The sequence below is a fragment of the Apodemus sylvaticus genome, chromosome 9 (genome assembly GCF_947179515.1).
Source record: "Apodemus sylvaticus chromosome 9, mApoSyl1.1, whole genome shotgun sequence".
NCBI classification, from domain to species: Eukaryota; Metazoa; Chordata; class Mammalia; order Rodentia; family Muridae; genus Apodemus; species Apodemus sylvaticus.
Genome location: NC_067480.1, coordinates 83,170,556 through 83,194,977, shown reverse-complemented (window position 1 = coordinate 83,194,977; position 24,422 = coordinate 83,170,556). Strand labels below are relative to the sequence as shown.

Here is a 24,422-nt window from a genome sequence, read left to right as displayed (position 1 = left end):
TATGTGTATATATGTATTTATGTATATATAATATTATATATATGGTAGAAAGTCTAGGAAGAGATTGACCAATGTCCAGTGTTAATTTCTACATATTAAAGTTTATGTTACTCAGAATGGGAGTATTGGGACTTGAACAAGTCCCCAATGCTTATATATTTTTGTATTCAAATGTATTTCTTAGGGTAAAAGTAGGATCCAATGTGTTAATTATTGTTTTTGTCTGTGGAGGCCAGAAAGAGGTAGTAGATTCCCTGGAGCTAGGATTACCAGCAGTTGTGATCTTCCAGATGTGCATGTTAGGAACCGAACTCAGGTCCTCTGGAAAAGTAGTGAGTGTACTTAACTGCTGAACCATTTCTTCAGTCCCACTGTATTGGTTTGTCAGTCCCACTGTATTGGTTTGCTGGAATAATTAGTGAGACAGTATTCGGAAGCACAGCCCTGGGCAGTTAAGCAGGGAGCTAATTTAGACAGTCATGTGACCCTCTCTGGCCTTTTCAGCTGTGCTCAGCTTGTCTTGTGAGGTATATCTGCCGCTTGCCTCCCCTAGATGAGTTTTCCGCGTCACTTCCAGGCCTGCGGAGCTCTATGCAGCCTCTACTGTCTCACATCTAGTACCACAAACCTGGTTATGCTACGGGCATGTTGATTAACCCCAGACCAGAGTTAAAGTTGTCGGCTTCTCAGAACTGGAGGGTGCCTGGTTCACACCATCACCGGAATCTTACTCTCTCCACAGAAAGCCAGCCGACCTACACAACCTGGCTCCTGGCACACACCCGCCCTTCCTGACCTTCAACGGGGATGTGAAGACGGATGTCAACAAGATTGAAGAGTTCCTGGAGGAGACCCTAACCCCTGAGAAGTAATGAGCAGATTCTTTGCAGACCTACAGAAAGGGAGAGAGTTAGCTGTGGGAAGGCAGATGTCCAACGGGGCTGCTTCGGTTTGAAGCAGGGACCTCTATTTTAAGCAAAATGGAACCCCAATCTCAAAGTGGGTGCACTAAAGCCAGTTGCCTATAGGTATTGCCAGTCAGTTCCTACAGAACAACTTTAAGGGCCCTGGGAAGATCTCTGTCCCTGTCCCTGTCCCTCTCCCTTCCTCCCTCCTTCCCTCTCTCTCTCTCTCTCCCTCCCCCTCCCCCTCTCCCACCAGCCTGTTCCCTTGAAAAACTGTAGATGGTGAAAACTTCTTCGTCTTCAATGTAGGGATAAAAGGCTGATGTAATGACAACAAACCAGGAAAGGAACAGCTGGTGCCTGAAACCACACCAGGAGTCATAAATCTGAGCATGCCACAGATAAACATACAAGTACAGATCTGGGCTAGCAGGTGTGGGACCTGGAAGTTCTCACGGGGAAAGTTTAGCTATTACTGACACAAGAGGAGGTAAGAGACATAGTCTAAAAGATAGCCGAGTCTGGGGCCATTAACTGTAGAATGCAGTAATCAGAGGTGAAAACAATCACATCTCATTGTTAAACCGGAAACCTGGCATTCCTGACAGAGTTGGGCCTGAGCTCAGTGCTGCTAGGTAGTTAGAGAAAGAGCTTCCGCAAACAGCCTGAAGAGTCAGCTGTAAGACGTTCCCTGGCTGCTGGGAAGAAAGGAAAGCATGAAAAGGGATGGGGATGTGGCTCAGTTAGTGCTCACCTGTCACATGAGAAGCCCTGAGTTCCATCCTCAAGGACACACAAACCAGGTACATGCCTGCATTCTCAGAGCTTGGGAGGTAGAGTCAGGGAGATTTGATGTTCCTCTTTGGAGTGGAGGGAGTTCAAGACTAGCCTGGGATACATGGGTTTGTTTTTGTTTTTGTTTTTGTGTTTTACTTTTTGGTCTAGCCTGGGATACATGAGATTTTTTTTTTTTGTCTAGCCTGGGATACATGAAATTTTTGTCTAGCTTTGGGTACATGAGATCTTGTCTAAAAGAAAACATCAATACCAAACAGACTATAGGTTCAGAATCGGGTAGGAGGAGCTAATAGGGGTCAGTTTAGACAAAAGAGGGAGCGCTCGGCCAAGGGAGGGGAGTGAGGAGAGAGGTAAGGGAAGCAGAGTTTGAATAAGATCAAACTCTATGTTTATCCCAAAGTTTTGTTTGCAATAAGATCAAACTTCTATGTTTATCCCAAAGTTTTGTTTACCTGTCAGCAAATGTAGCTCCCAGGTTGTATCAGGCACTGAGCTGTGTGAGGCACAACAACCTCTCATCATCCCCAGCACCTGGGAGAAGGGGCTAGCCTTATCCTTGTTTTATAGTCTGGCATGGTGGGATAGCCCATGGTAACCTTACTGATGGATATTACTAGTCCCTGCTGCTCTGATGAAGCCCTAAACAAGGACGCACGCTACCTTAGAAACATCCTTTGCCATCAGGTTAGGGCATGTCAGTTTCACACTGAGTGGGAAGTGGCCTGCAGCCCATTGGAAGCTGCTGGGCATAGACTTCCAATAAGGGAATGGGTTCAATCAGCAGCAAGCCACACACACCGCCCAACATGCTGCAGCCTGAAGCCATGTGCGTCTTCAAACAGAACACCAGCCAGCTCCTTGAGTGGAAGTGTCCCGGAGAGGTGGACTCCTCATTTCTTCTTGTTCTCCTGGGGACTTGACCTCATTTGTTGCTTTTACTAGTTGCAAATCCCATGTGAAAACCTGTTCGCACTGACTCAGGCAGAGTCCTGACATTGTCTGGTTAGCTTAACGTTGTCTCTTTGGAACAAATCCTCCCATTCAGGAAAATCTACTTCCACCCAGTCTGGCAAGGGGGACAGGAAAGCACCAGAAATGAGGGGTAGGGCTGTCCTTGGTAGTCTCCTGCCAAGCCGATAGATGGGATACGCTGCTCGCTCTGCCAGGGGACACACGCGTCATCTTGGCCCTTCCCACCTCTGCTCTTGCTTCAACCTCTAGGAAAGAACACCCCCTACCCCAGACACTCAGGCTAGCCAAGGCTCCTTAGCTCTCACCATCTCAGTCTGTGTCCCCAAGGAGATGAAAGGGATGTAAAGACCCTGGGATTATGGATTTCAGTTTGTGGACACTCTTCTTGAATAAGGTCATTACCCGATCCATTGTCTTTTTAAATCAGGTTGTAAAGTTTCCATGGTTTGAGCAGGGTCTAGCAGTGCTGGACAGCTTCTGGACTTAAGTGTAGGAGGTGTGATGGAGGCCCTTCCTGCCAGGCAGATGCCCTGACCATTAAGATACTCAAGCTCATTAAGTGAACGACTTTAGAGGTCTACTAAAGGAGATCATAAACTGCTCAGGATGCTGCCCTCAGATGCCTGTGCGCCCATCAGGTGGGGACAGGTGCTCCAGTCACTGGCCAGTAGCTAGCACCAAGCCAGTGCCTCAGCCCCAGGCTCAGAATCCTGCCAGTCTGCTCCCAAGCCACCAGCTCAGCCAATCTCCCATTAACTCAGGCTGGAAGGTGGGGCGGCCCTCATCCAGAGGCTCATGGAGTGTTCTAGCCCGGGCTTGTACTTCTCCAGGGGGCAGCAGAACCCCGTTTCCTGATGTTGTGCAGAGGCCATGTGTTTCTTATCATGCTGCTGTTTGTAAAAACTTCCAGAGAGTCAAGATTTTTCTCTCTCAGCTTTGTTTTTATAAAGGAGAAGAAATCACATATAAATACTCCAACACTTAAAAACATTACATTTGGTTCCAGAGAGCATTTGGTGTCGAGATGAAGCGTCCAGGAAATCTCAAGTAGTTTCTAAATGAAACTAACAACCCTCCTGTCTGTGGACTGGCCCACTTAGTGCTGGGAAGAAAGTCTAGAAGCTCACGCAGAGTTATTTATTGAGACATGCCTGGCCCTCGCCTGTGGTCTCCATCCCATAATCCTCTCCAGAGTTGCTAGGATTCAGAACAGAGAAGCATGACCACCTCAAAAGCAAACGGCACCTCCTGTGTACAGTTGAGACGAGGCGCTCTCCCTTCTTGTTTGATCTTCTTGAAAGTGAAGTGGGTACCAACTAGTGTTCTCCAAGATCCCTTTTAGCTCCAAAATCTGGGACTGCGTGAGTTTCACAGAGGACTTTGCATGAAGCTGACTGTTATAAAATAATGGAAGTTAGGATAAGAATTCAGAGGGTAGGGGGGCCGGTGAGATGGCACAGCACTTAATGTTTGCCATGCAAATCAGGGTTTCTAAACCAGGGTTTAGAAACTCATTTAACTGCTGAGTGAGCACGGTGGCCCCCTGTAATTTCACCATTGGAAGGCAGAGATAAGGGATCTCCCAGAGCGAGCTGGCCCGCTAGACTAGCTATACTGGGAAGCTCTGGGTTTGACTGGGAGGCACTGGCTCAGCACATGAGAGGGCGGTGCAGTCTGATGGAGGATGAGTCCAATCATCAATGTGGAAGCTCCTGCACACACACACACACACACACACACACATACCTCCACATGCGTGCACGTAACCTCACCACATGCACACACACAAACAATAGGAGGAAGAAAAAAGAATCCTGAAGGCTAATTTAAAACCAGCTGGTTCTGTGGTGTGCCGTGGTGCCAGTCAGGTGGCAGCCATACTGAGGCTCAGAATGAAGGCACTGAGAACCCATTGTTTTATATTTAGATGGTGTATACAGATCTCTTACAGCAGTAGAGCGGAATTGTGTTCTCCTGCCCCTCTGACAGGTGGAGACATTTTCAGAAACCTCCAGTTGAAGGTTGAACTTGAGTTCCGGAGCTCATGTCTTAGCTTCCGGTCTCTGCTACCAGGTGGTACTCTCCTGTAGTAGCATGTGGTACTGTGGCCTGACAAGAGCACGTGCCTCTTAAGCAGAGTCTCGGTGGATAGTGTGGTGCTCCTCCACCTTGTAGCTGTGCGTACAGCACCTCCAACGTGTCTCAAGCAGAGAGAAAACAAAAAGAGGCACACACAGTGCTTTCAAGGGCCAGAGCCATGCACACGCACACGCACATGCATATGCACACATGCACACACACACATGTACACACACACACACACACGTGCGCACATGCACACGCACACACACACACACACACGCACATGTACACACGCACACGTGTACACACACATGCACATGCACACACACGCACACGTACACATGTGCACACACACACACACACACACACACGCACATGCATATGCACACGCATATGCCCAGGCACCCCCCATTCCATTGGTTAGAATCTAGTCTCACGACTGCAGTGTGGCTGGCTGGGAAATGTGCAGAAGCCCATGGACACTCAGTGTGCACACAAATGTCTAGTAAGTCCAGGTAGGCATCACAACAGACTGGGGAAACGATTCCACCCAGATGGAGCTGGGTAAACCAATGAGATTATTGGTCAATCTCAGAATGAAGGTCAATCTCAAAATGGTTACTATCTGTGAAATCACTCCTGGGTGACCACTGCATCCTGAAGTCCTGCACAACTTCACAGGACTTCCAAGCCAGTTCCACAGAGGAGCTTGCTCTTCCCCAGGTAACCTTGGGGAGGAGCTTTGTAGACGGGTAACCTCCCAAGCTTCTGGAATCTTACGAGGTTTCCTCCCCACTCCAGAAAGGAATGCGCTTTGGTTTGGAGGAAATGGCTATATGCACCAAGATCTCTAAAAGGAGGACCATAATGGTGATCTCACAGGTCCAGTGTAGAAGACACTAATGCACAGCCCAATGCTTTACAAAGAGAAGGCTCATTAAATGATAAATAACGAGAAACAATTCCTGCCAGTTCTGCAGCTGTCTGGTGTGCAGTCCTAAGTACAACTGACCCTAGGTCTTAAGCCACAAATTGTGAGCAATGGATTTTCATGAATAAGCCAGACTTCAAGGCTCTTATTCTTAAAATTCATAGCTGTGACAGCTAGGTGCAGTTAAGGGTCAGAACAGCCAGAGCCGTGAGCTAACCTGCGTCTTGATGAGTGACTGGCGAAGGGAGGGTGCAGGAAGCACAGAGAAGGAGAGGCACTCACACAAGCGTGAGCTCCAAAGCTCAGAGCAGCAGAACCTACGTAAAAGCCAGGCAGGCCTGGCAGCCATCTTTAATGGCGGGACTTAAGAAGCAGAGACGGGAGCGTCCCAGATGAAGCCTGCTTCTTCACACATTAGACACAGTTACTTATGAGGCTCAGGACTGTATCTAGAATACAGTGGCCACTCTGCGCAAGGTAGTCACCATGAGAGCACCATGTAGGAAGGACACTCCCTGCTTCAGAGTCTCAAAGCCAGTTTCTTAGTGGTTCCACACTTAGATCCTTGAGTGACTGACTGCCTTCAGCCTCCAACAGCCTGTGCTGTATAAACTGGGAGTAGTAGCTCCTTCTGTCCCTGCCTAGTGGCTGTGGTGGAGACCTGGGACCAACATATTCCTGAAGGCAGACCAATATTTCCAAGGGTAGCGTCTCTGACGTTAAACCTGTCATGGCAAAATCATTCATCAATCAATCAAACACAAAATAAAACAAATAGCCTGCCGTGGCCCCAGGAGTGGGATAGCCCTAGCTAATGAGATCATTGAAGAAGAAAGGAATGAAAGAGAAATGATAATGATAAATGGTCTGTGTGCGCGATGTGTGGGTGCATGTGCACGAATACAGGAGTGTGCACATGTGCGCGTGCGAGTATGGAGGCCAAAGACAACCTGAGTGGCATTCCTCAGGTGTCACCTCCTCTCTTGTCCTTCAAGCTTTGTCTCCCCAGCCTAAAATTCATGAATTAGTCTACTCCTGCTGGCCACTGGACCCCAGAGATCCTCCCAACTCACTGCTCCAGCCCTGCAATTCCAGGCATGCTGCCATCCTCTCCTTCCGACATAGATTCTGGGAGTCAAATGCAGGCCTTTTCTCACCGTCCTTACTGGCTAGTCTATGCCCCAAACCCCACAGCACATGATTTTTAAAGACTCCATTCTGGTTAGAAACATAAAATTGGAACAAAAGAATTTTGATTAATAGACAAAACAACCCAGACGCATACAGTAAAACCATCCCCTCTGGATTGCAAGCACCACACTTATTGTTAACAATGATAAATTGACCATGTGTCCCATCTATACACACATCTGCCTGGCCATATACAAAAAGATCTTGTGAAAAGAATTCTCTTTTAAAATGAGTATTAAGAATTCTTTTATTAAATTAATAGTTAGCATTACTCACATGATGATGACGGTGTTGGGTGAACCCAAGGATTCCCATGCCGGTGAGTGTATTTCTCATTCAGTTTCAACACCAAGGTTTTCAAGTCTGGCCCAACTCTTGCATGTTTTTTTTTTCTTTTTTTCACTTCAAAATGAGAAACAGTGCAAGGGAAGGAGTGGGATCATTGTAAATCTCCCTCCATACTTGGAAATCCAAGGGATAAAGAACACATGACCCGTCGGCAGAGCCTGGTTAAGTTACCATTACCCCCCATGTGTAATGAGCATCAGAGAGACATTTCCGGAGCACACAGGGGACACTCTTTCTTTGGAGAAATGATTTAGGACCTTGGTGCTGCAGGCCCAGGCTTCCACTAGCTCTGCACAGCTAGGATTGATTGCGATGGCGCATAGATGGGCCTTTTCATAAGTTTGGGGGACATACCAGGAACCCCACCTGCCACAGAGGCCAGCCCTGTGTTTCCATGTCTCCCGTGTCATTCCAGGAAGAGGCTCTGGGTGCCACCTTGGTTCCTTGCCCAACAGACTGACTCACTCTGGTTAAGTCTCTCAGCACCTCACTGGCCTCTGATTTCCTTCATAATGATTGACAGTTGCGCCCCCACCCTCCCTGTGAGATGACTGTGAAATCCCTAAAGATGGTAGCTCCGGCCAGAAAGGGAATACTGCTCCCTGTGATGCAGACAGGATCTTCTAGCATCATTCAACACTGTGGCTTCCCTTCCAGGTACCCCAAACTGGCTGCAAAACACCGGGAATCTAACACCGCGGGCATCGACATCTTCTCCAAGTTCTCAGCCTACATCAAAAACACCAAACAGCAGAACAACGCTGGTGAGTGGCCCTTCTGGGGATGCCGGGGCGGGGCCGCCTCATGCCGAGCTGTGCATCTCTGGCTTGCCCAGGGCCTTTCAAGTGCATCAGGCCAGAGAAGCTTCTGGAATCGATGCTGCTTGCTATTTTCTCACGCCTGCCCTCTCATCCTCCTGACTCAGAAGGGAGGGCGCAGAACCTGCTGCCTGTAAAGCAGGAGAAACAAGAGTCGATGTCTCAGCAGCATCGGCAGGACGTAGATCACTTTGGAAAGCTGTCTTGTCGCACAACAGAAGGAATGGCCTGGGAGGATTCTCAGTACTGGGCATTTTCTCCGACACATAACCCCGTCTGTGTCACACATTCTCACTTCTTCATAGTCCCCCACCACCCCCCCAAAAAAAAGCTTTGCAAGGCCTGATAAGAAGCATGAGGAGGGCAAAGATGGCTAAAATGTGGTAAATGCCACAGACCTAATTCTTTGTACTCACTACACCATGAGTGTGGGGAGTTAGGGAAGGACTTCTGAAAGCCTGGATCCCCCCTTTTCATGTCCCTTCTTTCCTGGCATCAGCTGCAGCCCTAGGACCTGCTTTTCCTGTGATGGGGACCAAGCACCCCACATTTAAGCTCAGAGATATTTCAGTCCCCTTTGCATCATCTTCTGTTAAAGGTTTGCTGAGGTCTCTGAAGGGGAGCATGCCGGGCCTGACAAGCTGCTGTGAGATCCCCAAAGGGAAGGGGTGAAGAAGTGTGTGTGTGTGTGTGTGTGTGTGTGTGTGTGTGTGTGTGAGAGAGAGAGAGAGAGAGAGAGAGAGAGAGAGAGAGAGAGAGTAGTGAGGAAAGAAGCAGTTTAGTAGGAAGGGACTGTGCCCATCACAGCTGCTGAGATTTCTGTTTGGACTAAGTATAAAATAAGACTCTGGAGGTTCAAAGGGATCCTTGACAGAGTTCAGGGTGGGAGGAAGGTGGTGAAGACAAGAAAGGATTTAGTGGCTCATGGTTTGTGAGCTCAGTCCATCACAGCAGAAAGTGAAAGAGTCTGAGGCACCAGGTCACCGTGCCCAGTCTCCTGTGCCGATGAGCATGGGAGGGAGGAATCCAAGGCACACTCGGGCAAATCAGAGGACAAGGGACGCAGTCTGGGTGGATCAAAGGGCATGGGAGAGCTGGACAACAGACAGCAAAAGGAGAAGCTCAGCCTATGAGGAAGCCTGACGTAGAAGCTCATCCTCAGAGACAGTTTCTAGAAGAATTTCAACTACAGCTAAGGTGTAGGAGGTTGGGAAGATGGGAAAAGGCTAAGGCCAGAGGTCAAGAGAAGAAGCCAGCAGAACCTGCAATGCCAGTCTGTGCATCTTTGATTGTATTCCTTAGACAATGATAGCTATCAGAAGGGGAACATCAGAATTCAGAGAGAGGGAGGGAGGGGGAGAGGGAGAGACACAGAGGGAGGGAGAAAGACGGGGGGGGGGAGGGGAGAAGGGGAGAGAGAGAGGGGGAGAGAGGAAGAGAGAGAAAGGAAGAGAGGGAGGGAGAGATCTTTGAGGGATAAGAGACAGTAAGTTGAAAATATTTTAAGCAGACTAGTGATCTCACTTCATTGCTGGTTGGATGCTGTAGTTCGTTAAGTGATGCCCCTCCCCTTAAAAATCACGTCCTCATCCACCTGCCCATCTGGACCCTCAGATCACGATTGTATTGGGAAGTGAGGTCTTCATAGATGAGATTAGCTCAGGATTTCAAGATGAGATCATCCTGCTCTTAGTATGGTCCCAAAGTCCAATGAGGACTTGTAAAAAGCCGAGAGGACAAACAGAAAGATGTGGGACAGATGGTCATGTGCAGAAGTGGAGAGTGGAGTCATGTAGCCTTAGCCTCAGACTCAACCACAACTTCAGCCACAGCCTCAACCACAGCCACAACCATAGCCACAGCCTCAGACAGACACAGACACAGACACAGACACAGACTCAGACACAGACACAGCCTCAGACACAGACACAGCCTCAGACACAGACACAGCCTCAGACACAGACACAGACACAGCCTCAGACACAGACACAGACACAGCCTCAGACATAGACACAGACACAGACACAGCCTCAGACACAGACACAGCCTCAGACACAGACTCAGACACAGCCACAGCCACAGCCTCAGACACAGACACAGACACAGACACAGCCTCAGACACAGACTCAGACACAGCCACAGCCACAGCCTCAGACACAGACACAGACACAGACACAGACACAGCCTCAGACACAGACACAGACACAGCCTCAGGCACAGACACAGCCTCAGACACAGCCACAGCCTCAGACACAGACACAGCCTCAGACACAGATACAGCCTCAGACACAGACACAGACACAGACACAGCCTCAGACACAGACTCAGACACAGACACAGACACAGCCTCAGACACAGACACAGACACAGCCTCAGGCACAGACACAGCCTCAGACACAGCCACAGCCTCAGACACAGACACAGCCTCAGACACAGACACAGCCTCAGACACAGACACAGACACAGCCTCAGACACAGACTCAGACACAGACACAGACACAGCCTCAGACACAGATACACAGACACAGACATAGCCTCAGACACAGACAAGGCTTTCCAAGAAAGATGGAAGGAAAGGTTTAATTTTTGAATGGTCTGTCCTACAGAACTGCGAATGATGTCCCACAATTTTAAGTCATCCAGCTGGTGGCCTTTTATTGCTATAAGTCCAAGGAGACTAACATAGCCCATGATAGGTATTTTTGGACTGCAGTGACAAATGACAACAATAGCAACTCTTACTAAAGAAAGATTCATTTTGACTCACAAGTTGAGGCACCGTCCATCTCAACAGAAGGCTTGGGGCAGGGACTCAAGGCAGCTGTCCATAGTGTAGCTGCAGTCAGGAAGCAAGGTGAGTTCAACTTCCTTTTTCCTTTATTCATTTTATTAAATCCAGGCCCCAGTCCATGGGGTGCTGCGCCCCACATCAGGGTGGGGCTTCCTTCTGTGGAAACACCGTCATGTGTCATAGACACAACTCAGAGGTCTGTCTCCTAGGTGATTCTAAATCCAGTCAATATTAAGTATCAGAACCCCCAGAACTTCCTGGAAAAGAACAGTTATTGTCACTTCGCTGGCCCAGGGCCCAGACACAAAGGATATTTCTCTCCTCCCCGGTGCCCACCAGCTCTTGAGCTCTGTTTCCTCAGACTCTGTATCCAGTGTCTTTATCTCAACCACAAACATCTTCCTCCATACTTGTCAGAGTGCCCTCAGAAAGATTATCTCATTTGAACCTTCCAGACTTTTTGAATTATGAACAGTATTTACATAGTATCCACATTTACAGTTCTGCTGTGTCCAAATCCAAAGCATCGGTTTCCACAGAATGCCAAGTGTCGATTTCCTGTAAACTCAATCCTCTCCAATTTTCACTGTTTCTCTTCTTCTGTTTCAGCCTGGCTTTCCCCATAATGGGCTTTGCCCTTGTGACTCCTTCCCCTCACTCACTTGCACATTTGAAAGCTTAGGCATGTCTGCTTTCTCAATAGCCTCCCCACCCCCACACCCTCTGTTCTTCTTAGACACATACTGAGATAGCCCACGCTCCATCTTTGAAAGTAGAAATTAACTAGGGCTCTATAACCCCTTTCATTCTCATATCCACTTTTGATGAGCAGAATCCAAAAGTTCTTAGGTTCACAAACCTATGCTTCTACAGGAGCCTTCCTTATAGAGATGGCCTTGCTCCTACAAGAGAGTCCAGAGCCATACGCCCAAGCCAGATCTATGCTCAGTCTACATCGGCCAAGAGAAAGGCCATGTGATGGTTTGTATATACTTGGACCGGAGAGAGGCGCTATCAGGTGTGGCCCTGTTGGAGTAGGTGTGGCCTTGTTGGAGTAGGTATGGCTTAGTTGGAGTAGGTGTGTCTCTGTAGGCATGGCTTTAAGATCCTCACCCTAGCTGCCTGGAAGCCAGTCTTCTAGCAGCCTTCAGATGAAGATGTAGAACTCTTAGCCCAACTTGCACCATGCCTGCCTGGATGCTGTCATATTCCCACCTTGATGATAATTGACTGAACCCCTGAATCTGTAAGCCAGCCCCAACTAAATGTTGCCCTTATGAGTTGCCTTGGTCATGGTGTCTGTTCACAGCAATAAAACAGGCCACGACTAAGACAGGCCACGACTCTCTACCTTTTTAGAGTTCCCAGCTCTCAGCACCAGGCCTTCTGACATCCATCACTCCATCCACTCTCTGACGTGTCAAGGTACACATGTGTGGGCAGCAGGCTGTGCCTGCGCACAACTGTGCACATGGATGAGGAGGCCAGAAATCAGCCCCAGGTGTCATTCTTCAGATCGCAGCCCCCTTGGTTTTGTTGTCATCGTTGTTGAGACAACATCTCTTGCTATGATGAAATGCATGTGTCTGGCTGGGCTTGCTGGTCTGAACTCCAGGAATCTCTTTGCCTTCTAAGTGATGGCATAGCACTCCAAGCCATCTTGCCCAGTACTGGGAGGTCAAATTCAGGTCCTTGTTATTATGTAGAAAATACCTTAGGCTGAGCTATCATGAACTCTCCCTTCTCTCTTGGGCAGAGCCTGCTCCCTGCCTCCCTTAGACACACTGCCAATTGTCATAATCTAGCCCTACCTTGACCTACTTAAAGACAACACTGCAAATACGTACAAATACCCACAGTCTCCCCAACTGCTGAAAGCCAGATCTCATCCTTCAGAAATGATCCCATCTACTATTCGGGAGAATCGACCATTAATTTGAATGTCTGATTTCATTTAGACATTCAACAAAACTCTGTGGAGACGGGGGAAATGGCTCAGTGGATAAGAGTGCTTGATCCACAAGTGGAAGGTACTGGGTTCAAATCCTCAGCCCCCATGTAAAAAGAGGACCATAGCTGTATCATGGGCCTGTAACCCCGGCTTTGGGGGCAGGGACAGGCAGATCCTTAGAGCTGCTGGCCAGCCAGCCTCATGAAAAAGGTGAAGTTCCAGTTCAGCAAGAGACTCAGTAAAGTCAACAAAGCAAGGCAAGGCAGCAGAAGGCAATAGAAGTAAACATCTAACACCTGTTCTGGCCTCCACACGCACACATCTACACACTGCCTGGAGCAGCGCCCACTCTGACCTCTTCTTGACAGAATGTCTCATGTGGCAGGCACTGCACCAGGTTCTGAGGCTACTGAGGGCAGGTCAAAGCTATCACCCTCATCGAGCTAGCTGTCTATGCGAGCTAGAAACCACACAGATGTGGGAACTGCACAACTAGCTGCCCGAATGTGCTCGTGAGATGTTCTCGCCAAGCCTGTTTCTGAAACCGTGAGGTGAACTTATACTGTTTGTGTGGCGGTATTTCCATGCATTTCCTAAGTCAAAGCATATACATGCCTTGGCACAGTGCCTGGCGCGTCAGGAGAGCAAACCCTGTGCCAATCATGATCACTGCGGTAAAAAGCATCTGCCAGTCCCGCTGGTCTCCTCTTGGCTTTTCCTTCTACCCATCCCCAACCTGTGCCTGCAGGCGTCTGCTCACTGGTTCCTTTCTGTGTCTTAAACTTCATTTTCTCCCTTTCTTTTGTTAACTTTTAAAATTATCACTGGTGGCAGGATAGATGCCATGGTGTGGGTGTAGAGCTCAGAGGAGAGCTCTATGGGATTGGTTCTCTTCTCTTGCCTTTGCATAGGGTCTGGGGATTGAACTCAAGGCCTCAGGTTTGCAGGGTAAGTGAACTTACCTGCCCACTGAGGTCTTGTTTCCCTCTTTAAAATTATTTTTTTCTTAAAATAATATTTTTAGTGCATGTATCTTTATGTGCGAGTAAGTGCAGGTGCCACCAGAAACCAGAGGGGTTGGATCTCTAGAGCTAGAGTGACAGTCACTCACTTCCCCCGGGGGCTGGAAACAGAACCTCGGTCCTCTGTAATAAATAGGAAGTGCTCTTAACCTACTCCTAACATCTGAGCCATCTGTCCAGCTCTCTTGTTTCCCCATTTACACAGAACATCGCTGCTGTTCCCTCTGAAGGGTCCGCACCCCAGGCTGCCCTGGTACGGCCCCGATCTCACACCTCCAGCCACCTGATGATTTTGTGCTTTGTTTGGGGGACTTGCTACTGCACTGCTTCCTGTCCTTGTCATTTGAACATCCAGATTTCCCTTGGTCCTTAGTGATCAGATTCTCCCTCTGGCCTCTCCCAGCACGTCTCTCACAAGTTGCCTGGATTTTTGCCGAGAGTGGACCATGAGAGTCTACAGTCAACCATACTGCTTCGTTTCCTACTGCTGAGGACGGACCCTCACCCCTCAATCCCCTCCACCACCACACCTACATTACCTGCTTTCAGAAAGAGACAGGAATTGTGTGACATTACAGTACCTCACTGTGCCACCACAACGGGAATTACAGAATCTAAATACTCCATCATGTCATGACACTGCCGCATAGTGACACCTGCATGCACACACACACACACACACACACACACACACACACACACACACACACACAGTTTCTCGCAACCCAGAGCCCAGGAGCTGTGTGAGATTCAGCTCCTCCCTACGACCTGGGTTCACATGCCAACCTTGCCTCCCCTTGACCTCATGGCCCAGTTAGCTCCTCCTTCCGTAAAACCGTGGGAATGGGTGTGTATCCCATGCTCATTCCCGTGAAATAAGGGTCCTCATCCTGGTGGAGCTGTTTTTCTAAGGCTGACAACTGTGTCTTGAGGCAGGAGTACGGGGTGCGGGGCATTGAGGGATTAGATGTTTGGGTGATTAAGTCCTGGAGTAAAAGGAACACTAAAATCAACACCTAAGGAACCTGTTTGAGGAAGGCCAGAGGGTGTGTGTGTGTGTGTGTGTGTGTGCTCTTCAGAAAGACCAGCCTACAAGGAAGGAGAGGGAGAGAGGTCATGGGCAAAGCAGAAAGCTTAAAGAGAAAAGCCCAGGGTTACCTGTGGGAAACCCCAGTGCCCAAGACCATGGGTCTTGTCTGCTGAGTATGTCTGGAATTCTGTGACTCTTTTAACTGTGTTTCTCGTGGATGGATGTCACTGCTTTCCCAGGGAGACCCCAGCTGAATGAAAAATCAGGATTTTCCTGTCTTGTAGGGGAGATGCTGAGATGTAATTGAATAGAATCAGAAACCTAGAGAGAGGGTTCGTGATCCCAGGAAAGGACACCTTTCAGATGAGAAAGAGCGGTCCATTGGATGTGGCTGTGTGGGCTGCAGGGATTCCCCACACTTCCGCTTGGTTGGCATTGGGGTCTCCAGAATCCTGTAGTGGAAGGACCTGGGAAGCATATGAGCTCCCGTTGTGCCATCCCGGTAGGAAGCAACATCTGCTGTCACCCTGAATACCTGAATACCCTCCTATGCATCGCGTCTGGCCACATGGCAGAGTCCAGCTTCCCTCCCCGCCTCCTGCCATCTCTGTCTTGGATGGTGCTGTGAACAGTTCCTTCCTCCCAACTCTGCTTCCTGCTAGGAGAGGCCCTGGGCATAGGGAACTGGAGCTGAGCTAAGGTGAGCTAAGCTGAGCTTAGCAGTCCCAGCAGCCCTGCCTGTCCCCACTGCAAGGGCGGCGTGCATGCATTCTGCTGGGACCTCAGCTTGGCTCCATGGCTTCCCCTCTTCCCTGGAGGTTTCTCTTACACTCTACTTCAGCAAAGTTCTACCCTGCTCCCTGCCATCTCCCAAGACAGTGCAGGCTTCTCCCTCTGAGTACCCAGCTTTCAGTTCCCTCAGAACAGAGCTACTCACAGACTCCTTTTAGCTACTCACCATAATTTAGGTGTGGCTGCTGCACTCTCCTGTTCCTCACAATCTCTCTTTTCCTTGCCCCTCAATCCTATCGCTTCTTGGGGCACATTTCACGTCTCACAGCATATGGTGCATTCCAGGCAATTAGCAAGGGATGGGACGTACGTGGATAATTCTCTATTCCTATTAACTCATTTGAGAGTCCCATTTTATTCCTTCCAATGCTATGGTGTTTCCCTCAGCTCCAGTTAACATTCCCGTGCAGAATTACCATCCCTGTTTTGGAAAAGAGGGTCAGATCCTCGTGTGTTTTCTTTCTAGCTAGCAAGGAATGGTCACACGTATGCATTAGACCAAGACCCGGATCTGGTGTTCCGTTCCCCTTGGTTTACATTCTTTGGTCCCCAGTTTCTGTGGACATGCCACAAAGACGGGAGAGCAGGGAGCTCTAAAGATCCCACTTCTGGGGGTGGGGTGGGGTGGGGTGGGGAGGGCTCAGTTTTCCTGCAAAGGGGCTAAAAAGTCCCAGTTGTAGCCTCTAAGGGTGTACTCTATAAATCACCTACAGTTTGGGGCCTTTAATCCTACTGGTTTTCTCTAACCGTACATCTCTGGCCTTTACCACTTTGAATTCCCCCTTCCAGTCTCTGTTCCAGTCTTCACTTTTCTCTGCTTTTTTTTTTTTTTTTTTTTTTATTCGATATAATTTATTTACATTTCAAATGATTTCCCCTTTTCTAGCCCCCCCACTCCCCGAAAGTCCCGCAAGCCCCCTTCTCTTCCCCTGTCCTCCCACCCACCCCTTCCCACTTCCCCGTTCTGGTTTTGCTGAATACTGTTTCACTGAGTCTTTCCAGAACCAGGGGCCACTCCTCCTTTCTTCTTGTACCTCATTTGATGTGTGGATTATGTTTTGGGTATTCCAGTTTTCTAGGTTAATATCCACTTATTAGTGTTTCTCTGCTTTCTTCTCCCACATCCTTCTGTCTCAGCGACCTTCTTTTCTAGTTAACATGGATTCTCCATTTGTTCCAAGTCTGTTTGCTCCTCATAGCAAAGCAGCATTCACTGGAAGAAAGTGAGAAAAAATTAACAGGAAAGGTGTATTAAATGGAGCATGTGTGTTTTGTGTGTGTGTGTTTTGGGGTGTGTTTTGTGTATGTGTGTTTGTGTGTGTGTGTGTGTGTGTGTGTGTGTGTGTGTGTGTGTGTGTGCATCTAAACTAAGACCAACACCCAGAACTACCTGCCTGACAGGCAGGGTGGGCCACCAGCATGGTTCAAAACTTCCAAGTAGACAAAGCAAGAATAAGGCTCCTGGTGAGCATAACCTGGGTCCCCTGCAAACCAAGCTCCCCAAGGAATAACGACATTTTTGACTTGAGCCACAGACGCCAAGCCCTCGAGGTGGCGGGCTACTGTCTCTGATTTCTTCTGCTCTTCCTTCTGTGCTTTCCCGCCCGACCATCCAGTCACTCCAGGCCAGGCTAGCCAACACTTCACTTTCCGTGTTCTTCCCAGGCAGGCCCTGGCTCCCGCCCTGACTTTGGGCTCCCCCTCCCAGTCTCCCTTGCCTTTATTTGTGTTCTCTCTGTACCCCAAACTGGCTTTCTTTCCCATCTTCTTTCTCTGGAAGGCCCCTGAAGCTTTGCTGCAGTCCCATGCCAATGTCCTCATGTTTTCTGGCCCTGTGTGTCTGTGCAGGCTGCACGAACTCTATCTAGTCTTGGGTCAGGCCTGATCCAATCTTTCTGCAAAGGGTCGTCGGATAGGAAATACTGCGGATTGTGCAAACTGTACAAACTGTCACTCAGCTCTGGTCAGCAAGGTCCTTGGGGTCTCTGAGCACTCCAAACAATCCACGAACAAGTGTATGTGGCTGTGGTCAGTGAAACATTATCTGTGGATCCTAAAATATTAACTTCACACCCTTTTGCTATATTACAAAATATTTTTTCTTTTCGCTCCACCTCCCCACCCTGTAACTATCTATCCAAAAAATAAATAAAGATCAATGTTAGCCTAGGACAGCAGCATACATATCAGAAGTGGGCTGGCTCTGGAATGCTTCTGTCACAGGTTGTCTCTGGTTACAGTAGTGTGTTCTCTTGATTTCCCTGCATCAACTGGTCTGTGATGGGGAGATTGAAACAATGTCTTCTCCTGTAGCATCGTTGTGTCAATTAAACACCTGCTCGGACACAGAGCTCTCAGTTCCCAGCACCTAACAATGGCAGCTGCAGGCTGTGGTTTCTGTGGCTGCCCTGGGCTGCGGGCCTTTCCCACTGATAGAGAGGCGTGTGCTGCCCTCTGCTGGTAGGAAGGGGAACTGGCCCCGGAGAAGCTGGAGGATCTGCAGGCTTCCCAAGTCTTGGGAGTTTCAAAATGAGCCATGTCTCCAGGCTACCTTCCATATTTAGGGAAACACATGCCTACCAGGCCTTACAGACCCTCGGAGGAACCTGGCAAGCTGCACCCTAGTCTGCCTCTCGCTTTCTCTCCCACTTCCACTCCCACTACCCGACCCTTTACAAACTTCTTTGGCCTAAAACAGAGAAGTATTGGAAAGATATTGGCAGCTTGGGAGGGCCATTAGTTTAGAACTAACGAGTCCCTAATTATCAAAGAGCCTGCGCCTTCTCCAAAGTGTCATGAATGCGCACTGCTGTTGGGGACAGACCTCAGCGTGACTCCTCCCCCCTCCCCCACCCCACATTCCCAGGATGTGGCAAGCCACAGTAAAAATAGTATGTGTGTGTTCAGTACACCAAAAAACGAGGCACCTAATATCTCCCCCTCCCCCTCTCCCTCAGCATCCTCTCATACCCTGGGCCCAGTCCCCACTCACTCAGCCCCCTAACCTCCAGGGTCTGGAGAAGAGATACAGGAGAGGACTTCAAGATAGCAGGAATATCAGCGCAGTGGCCCTGCGGGTTAGGCAGGGCTGTGGCTGGAGGCTCCCTGTTCATTCTGTTGAGAATTCTTGCTGCTCCCGCTAGGGATCAAGACTTAGTACCAACTTGGACCACAGACTCCAGGCTGAAAGAAGACCTGGGCGGCGGGGAGGCGGCGGGAGTGGTTATCTTTGGGTTCCTGGGTGGTCAGAGGAGTCAGCCGAGCTCTCCGGGCTGCCAGTCCCTCGACTCCCCCCCCGGCCCCCCTCCCCTGCCACTCGCCAGCTTCCCATATTTTGTTGGTTGGTTAGGTTAAAACTGTGCTTTGATTAGCATTCTTGCAAAGAAAAACAAACAACCGGAACGAACGCTGTGGGACCCACCTCCAAGAATTGGCAAGCCCCACACCCTTAGTCTTTTCTTCAGTGAGGGTCTTTGAGGCTGAAATCTAGAGGGCGTGACTTCCTGTGGCATGGCACCTCCCAGGAGCTGCCCAGGGCTTCCCTCCAGAGGGTCTTTTGGTTTGGTTCCTTATTGGGGAGGCTTCTGCGATTTTAATTTTAACAAAGTTCGTTCCGGAAACAAAATGAATCCTTGGGTAGGAGTGAGGAAGGTGGTCGGTGGTGGTGTGAGGGTGTTGAATGGGGCCGGCTGTGGTGGGAGGGGGAGGGGGAGGACTGGTGGGTCCTGCGTGGGTGGGCTCATTCATTAGTGAGATTTTGCTGTGTGGGCTCCTGGGCTGGGGTAGAGTGCAGACCACCAACACCATTCGTGTGGAGGAATTTCCTGCTGTCTGACCAGAAACAGTTCTGCTGGCCTGGTCTGGCTTCAGATCAACACCTAGGGAATAAAGGAACGTTAGATGAGCGATTTGCACAAAACTTGTATGTTCCTTTACCTGTGGCTAGTGTTACCTCGCTGTGTGTGAAAGATCTCTTAAATTTGTACAGTCTACAAATAAATTTCTTAGTCTCTCTTTCTCTCTCTCTCTTTCACACACACACACACACACACACACACACACACACACACACCAGCAAATGCCTCACATACCTCCTTAGATATTTATTAAGTAGATCTCAATTAAACAGAAAAAGTCCTTCCATTCACTTACGTTCATGGTAACACAACACACTGGGTGAGATCGTCCCCGGGGAAGACCATTTCTCTTTCTCTTGCTTTTTTTTTTTTTTTTTTTTTTTGCTTTCTTTAGTTGCCTGTAGTTCTTGCAGCTGCAGGGTCGAGGCCCCTTGGGCTTCCTGTGGTCCACTTTAGCGTGTCTATTACTGCTGTCCTTATGTTTATGTTCAGCCAGTCACGTTGAAAAGTGGCTTTGAATGACCTTGTCGGACCAGCTTCGTTTGAGGACAGTGCCTTTCTAGAGAGACACCAAGTGGTTTTGAATCTCTGGAGGATAACAGCGCGTGAGCCCTGCTTGCTTAAGCTCCTGCGTGTTCATAGCTCCAGGCTGCTCAGCAGGCTTCAGTGGCCAAGCTTGTTCTCTGCTTCGTGGTGTGGGTAAACCTATGGTCTTCCTTCAACAAACAGAAGGGATGGCAGGAATAGTTCCGGCATCACCTGCTACTTTACATCTTTAGCACGAGCATCCCCACTAGGGGAGCTACGAAGGAGATACTGAAGCCAAGAGCCTGATGTAAGCTTTAGCGCGATTTCTCAAGCAGTCACACTACTGCTACTCGGTCCTGAAGGTGATCTGCAGAGTAGGGTGTGTCTCGTTCATGATCATTCCAGAGGCCAGCTCAGCCCCTGGCTTGGGGCACATGCTCGCTCAGACTGCATTAAGAAGGAGGCAGGGAGCTGGCTCCATAGGTTAGAGCACTTGCCGGTGCCAAGTTTGTGTCCTCAGTCACTCACGTGAAAGGGCAAGGCACGGCAGCACGAGCCTAGAGCTGCAGCACTGGGAGTGGAGGCAGGAGGATTCCGAGAGCTCCCTGGTCAGCTGGCCTGCCTGTGATAAAGCAGAAAGTGGAAGAGTAGAATCTCCCAGCATCCCCTTCTGCCTCTGCATGTAAGCACGTGGATGGATGCTCATACGTGCACACACACATGGATGTACCCCACATACCCCTCCCCCTCCATCCCATCCCGGGAGCTGTACAAAGTGCTAGAATAAAAAAAAAAATAGAGCAACCAGATATTCCAGTGCCTCCATGTACTGATCAAGGGTATGTTTTCCTTTGTGTAATAGAAACCTGACTACAGGAGCTAAAGCAAATGTTTCTTTGACTCAGCAAGACCCGTGAAGCGTGTTACTATGCACCATGCCCTGCCCTGGGCGTTCTCCATCATGTTTATTAGCACATCTTAGCAGGAGTTTGCTTTTCCCACATAACAAGAAGTTGAAAGCACGGCATGTTCCAGGTTAATGTGACAGCTTAAAGAACCAGTAGCCTCAGGTCCTCAGAGCTCCTGGTTCTCCATCTCCAGTCTGTGGCTCTGTGTGCGCGTGCACACATATGCATGCTCATGTGTGTTTGCCCTTGATATGCATGCTTTATGGTATGAGTATGTGAATGTGCAGGTCTGACACCATTGCACACACACGAAGCTGGAATAACATGTCTGGTGTCATCTCTTCTCACTACACCTAGTGACCTTGAGACAGTCTCCTGGAGGAGCAGAAGTTCACCCTTTCAGACAGAGTGACTAGCTAGCCCTGGACTTGCAGAATATACCCATCTTTGCTCTACCCCACCCCTGCCCTGTGCTGTTTTTTGTTTTTTGTTTGTGTGTGTGTATGTTTTTTGTTTTTGTTTTTGTTTTGGTGCCAGGGATTTGAATTCAGGTCCTAGTGCCTGCAACTGCTGAAGCATCTCTTTTATCCTCGTCTCTCAAAGATAGTCGCCCTGCATTGCATCTGAGTTTCTGGCATTACCAGTGGCCCTGTCTTTTCCAGAAGGCCGGAGCTCACTCTCCACTTGTGTCTCATTAACCAGAGCTGCCTGAAAGGGTGGATGTCTGGGAAGACGGATCTTTTTGACAGGGCAAATCTCCTATCCTTGGGGGGCAAAATATGGGATGTTTTCTATCAGTAACAAAGAAGGGAAGAGTGTGTCCATGTATGTAATCCCCTTTCAAGTTAAGGTAGTCATCCTATCCCCCACCCCACCCCCACCCCCATCCCCACCCCATGGCGAACTCTCTGATCCAGCCACTCATAAAGATGCATCATTTCCATTCTCTTTTGGGTTAGCAAAGTCGGCTAGATGTTAGGAGACAGAAGTAGAATATCATGCTCGGAATTTGCTGCGTTCTCAGTTCAAACTTCAGAAGGAACCTTCTGCTGTTGTAAGAGCCATGCAACTAACTCTGCCCCCTCACCGGGCAGATGCAGTCCTCAAACTACAGGGCAGGTGGGCATAAGGAAATTACTCCAAGCAAGGTGGGGCGGAGAGGCTGCATGCAGTTTGAGTGCTTCTAAGAAATTCTGTGGCAGTATCTGTCAAAGCCCCAAGGCTGCCTCTTGTGATGAGTAGGAGGAAGGCTGACTGTGGCCAGACTGTGGCTACAGTAGTATACAGAACGGATCAGGCCAGGTGGTGGTGCATGCCTATAATCCCTGCACTCAGAAATCAGAGGCAGGTGGATATCTGAGTTTGAGGCCAGCCTGGTCTACAGAGTGGGCTCCAGGACAGCCAGGGCTATGCAGGGAAACCTTATCTTGAAGAAAGAAAGAAAGAAAGAAAGAAAGAAAGAAAGAAAGAAAGAAAGAAAGAAAGAAAGAAAGAAAGAAAGAAAGAAACAAACAAACAAACAAACAAACAAACAAACAAACAATAAGGACTGTGGGGATGCTCTGTGGGCAAAGTGCTTGCTGGGCAGACATGAAGAAGAGCTTGGGTTCCCAGCACCCACAGTTTTAAAAGGTGTGCAATTTCACTGCTGAGGAGGAAGACCTGTGGAACTTGCTGGCTTGCTAACCAAATTGATAAGCTCTGGGTTCAGTGAGAGACACTGTCTTTAAAAGTTAGGTGGGACCTGACTGACTGAGGAAAACTCCCAACACTGACATCTGGGTTTCATAAGTGTTGTATACATGTTCACACACACATACATATATACACACACACTCACACACACAAGCACATACACACATACACACACATGCACATACACACATACACACAATACACTCACACATGCACATATACACACTCACACACATACATACACACACAGTCATACACTCACACATACACACACTCATACACACACTCATACATTCACATATACACACATACTCTCACACACACTCACATATACACACATACACTCCCCCCCACACATACACACACTCACACACACTCTCTCACACACACACATACACATTGACACATACACACTCATACACACACACACATACACACATACTCACCTCTCTCTCTCTCTCTCTCTCACACACACACACACACACACACTCACACTTATCCAGCCAGATGAGAATCCCCACTCGCATTTCTGTGCTCTTTTACTAAGTTAAGAAAGGACTAAATTTGTCCAGGGTGACTTCCTAGGAAGATGAGTCAAGCACGTTTGCCAACAGACCCAGAGGGAGGGCTGCTATCTGTTTTATTTTATTTATGTATTTTTGTCTTGCATCTTTGATTAGCTCTTATGTTTGCCTTGATTCTTAGACACCAGAGCCCTTCCGTGTCATACACAGTGCCGCACACTGCTGTGTGTGTTCCAGATATTGTCCCCTACAGTCAGTGACTCAGTTCTAATGCCCACTAACTCAAATGAGGCACACCAGGTTGTCGTCTCCATTTTGGAGCTGAGGAAGCTGAGGTGCGGGTGTTTAAAACAGCCCACCCTGCCTGTACAAGGCAGAGCCAGGGTCACCGCCCAGCAGCTGGCCTCTGGGTGTGTGCTCCTGAACTGTCTTCACATTGAATATTATCCATTGTTTCAGAACACATGCGATACTGAGTTTTCAAACAAGAGTAGGCCACTTGGAAAACTATGACCAAGTCAGTCCATAAGCCAGCAAGTCCGTATTGAATGACTACCATGTGCGCCTGCCTAAAGCACTCAGCAGACCCAGCTTCACACGAACCCAGACTTCATCATCTCCGAGGAAACAGAAAGTACCAGACCCAGTCCACACTAGACAGGGAACACAGGCAGCTGGAAAAGAATGTGTAGAGTATTCACGGAATTATCCAAACCAGACAAGGGCAGTGGTGGGGTGGTGGCTGTTTCTCCAACAGCTAAGGTCTCTCATGCAAAAGATGTGGCCATTTGAGAATGAAGCAAGCCATGGAGAATCCTTATATAAGTGATTGTGATTGTGACAGGTGATCAAGGCCCAGGTTGATGTAGGAACAGATAGCCAATATAATTAGAGGGACTTTGAGCAACTCACCCCTTAAGTCTGAACATCGTGTTAACCTGGCCTATGTCCTCACACTTAAAAACATCACCTTTTGTAAAGTAACTTGTAAACATCTCCTAGATTTCTCCCCGACTTGGTCAGCCTTGTGAACGACACCGGCGGCACCAGCTGCTTCGGTCAGCATTCATGTCATCCCTTCTATTAGTACGATGTGTAGGTTTACAGCCATTTATGAGTTTCTTGGCAGCCTAATAGGAAACACACACAAGTTCCTACTGAAGAGGAAGATAGTCTCTCTGCTTAGGGCCAGAAGGGGTCGCCACCGCCCCATGGCTGAAGTCAGAACTGGCCCCCTAATCAGGAACATATCCATCAGTTAGTCTCTCTCTCTCTCTCT

General features: G+C 48.8%; 1 protein-coding gene across 3 annotated transcripts in view; it reads left to right on the top strand.

The window, feature by feature from the left end:
• Clic5 (chloride intracellular channel 5) overlaps positions 1 to 24,422 on the top strand; it is a 149,014-nt gene that overhangs the window by 105,596 nt on the left and 18,996 nt on the right. For all 3 annotated transcript variants that reach the window (XM_052192407.1, XM_052192409.1, XM_052192408.1), the window contains exons 3-4: positions 743 to 868; positions 7,885 to 7,991. In XM_052192407.1, coding sequence (XP_052048367.1) covers positions 743 to 868; positions 7,885 to 7,991 — 233 coding nt within the window. The remainder of the gene's footprint in view (positions 1 to 742; positions 869 to 7,884; positions 7,992 to 24,422) is intronic.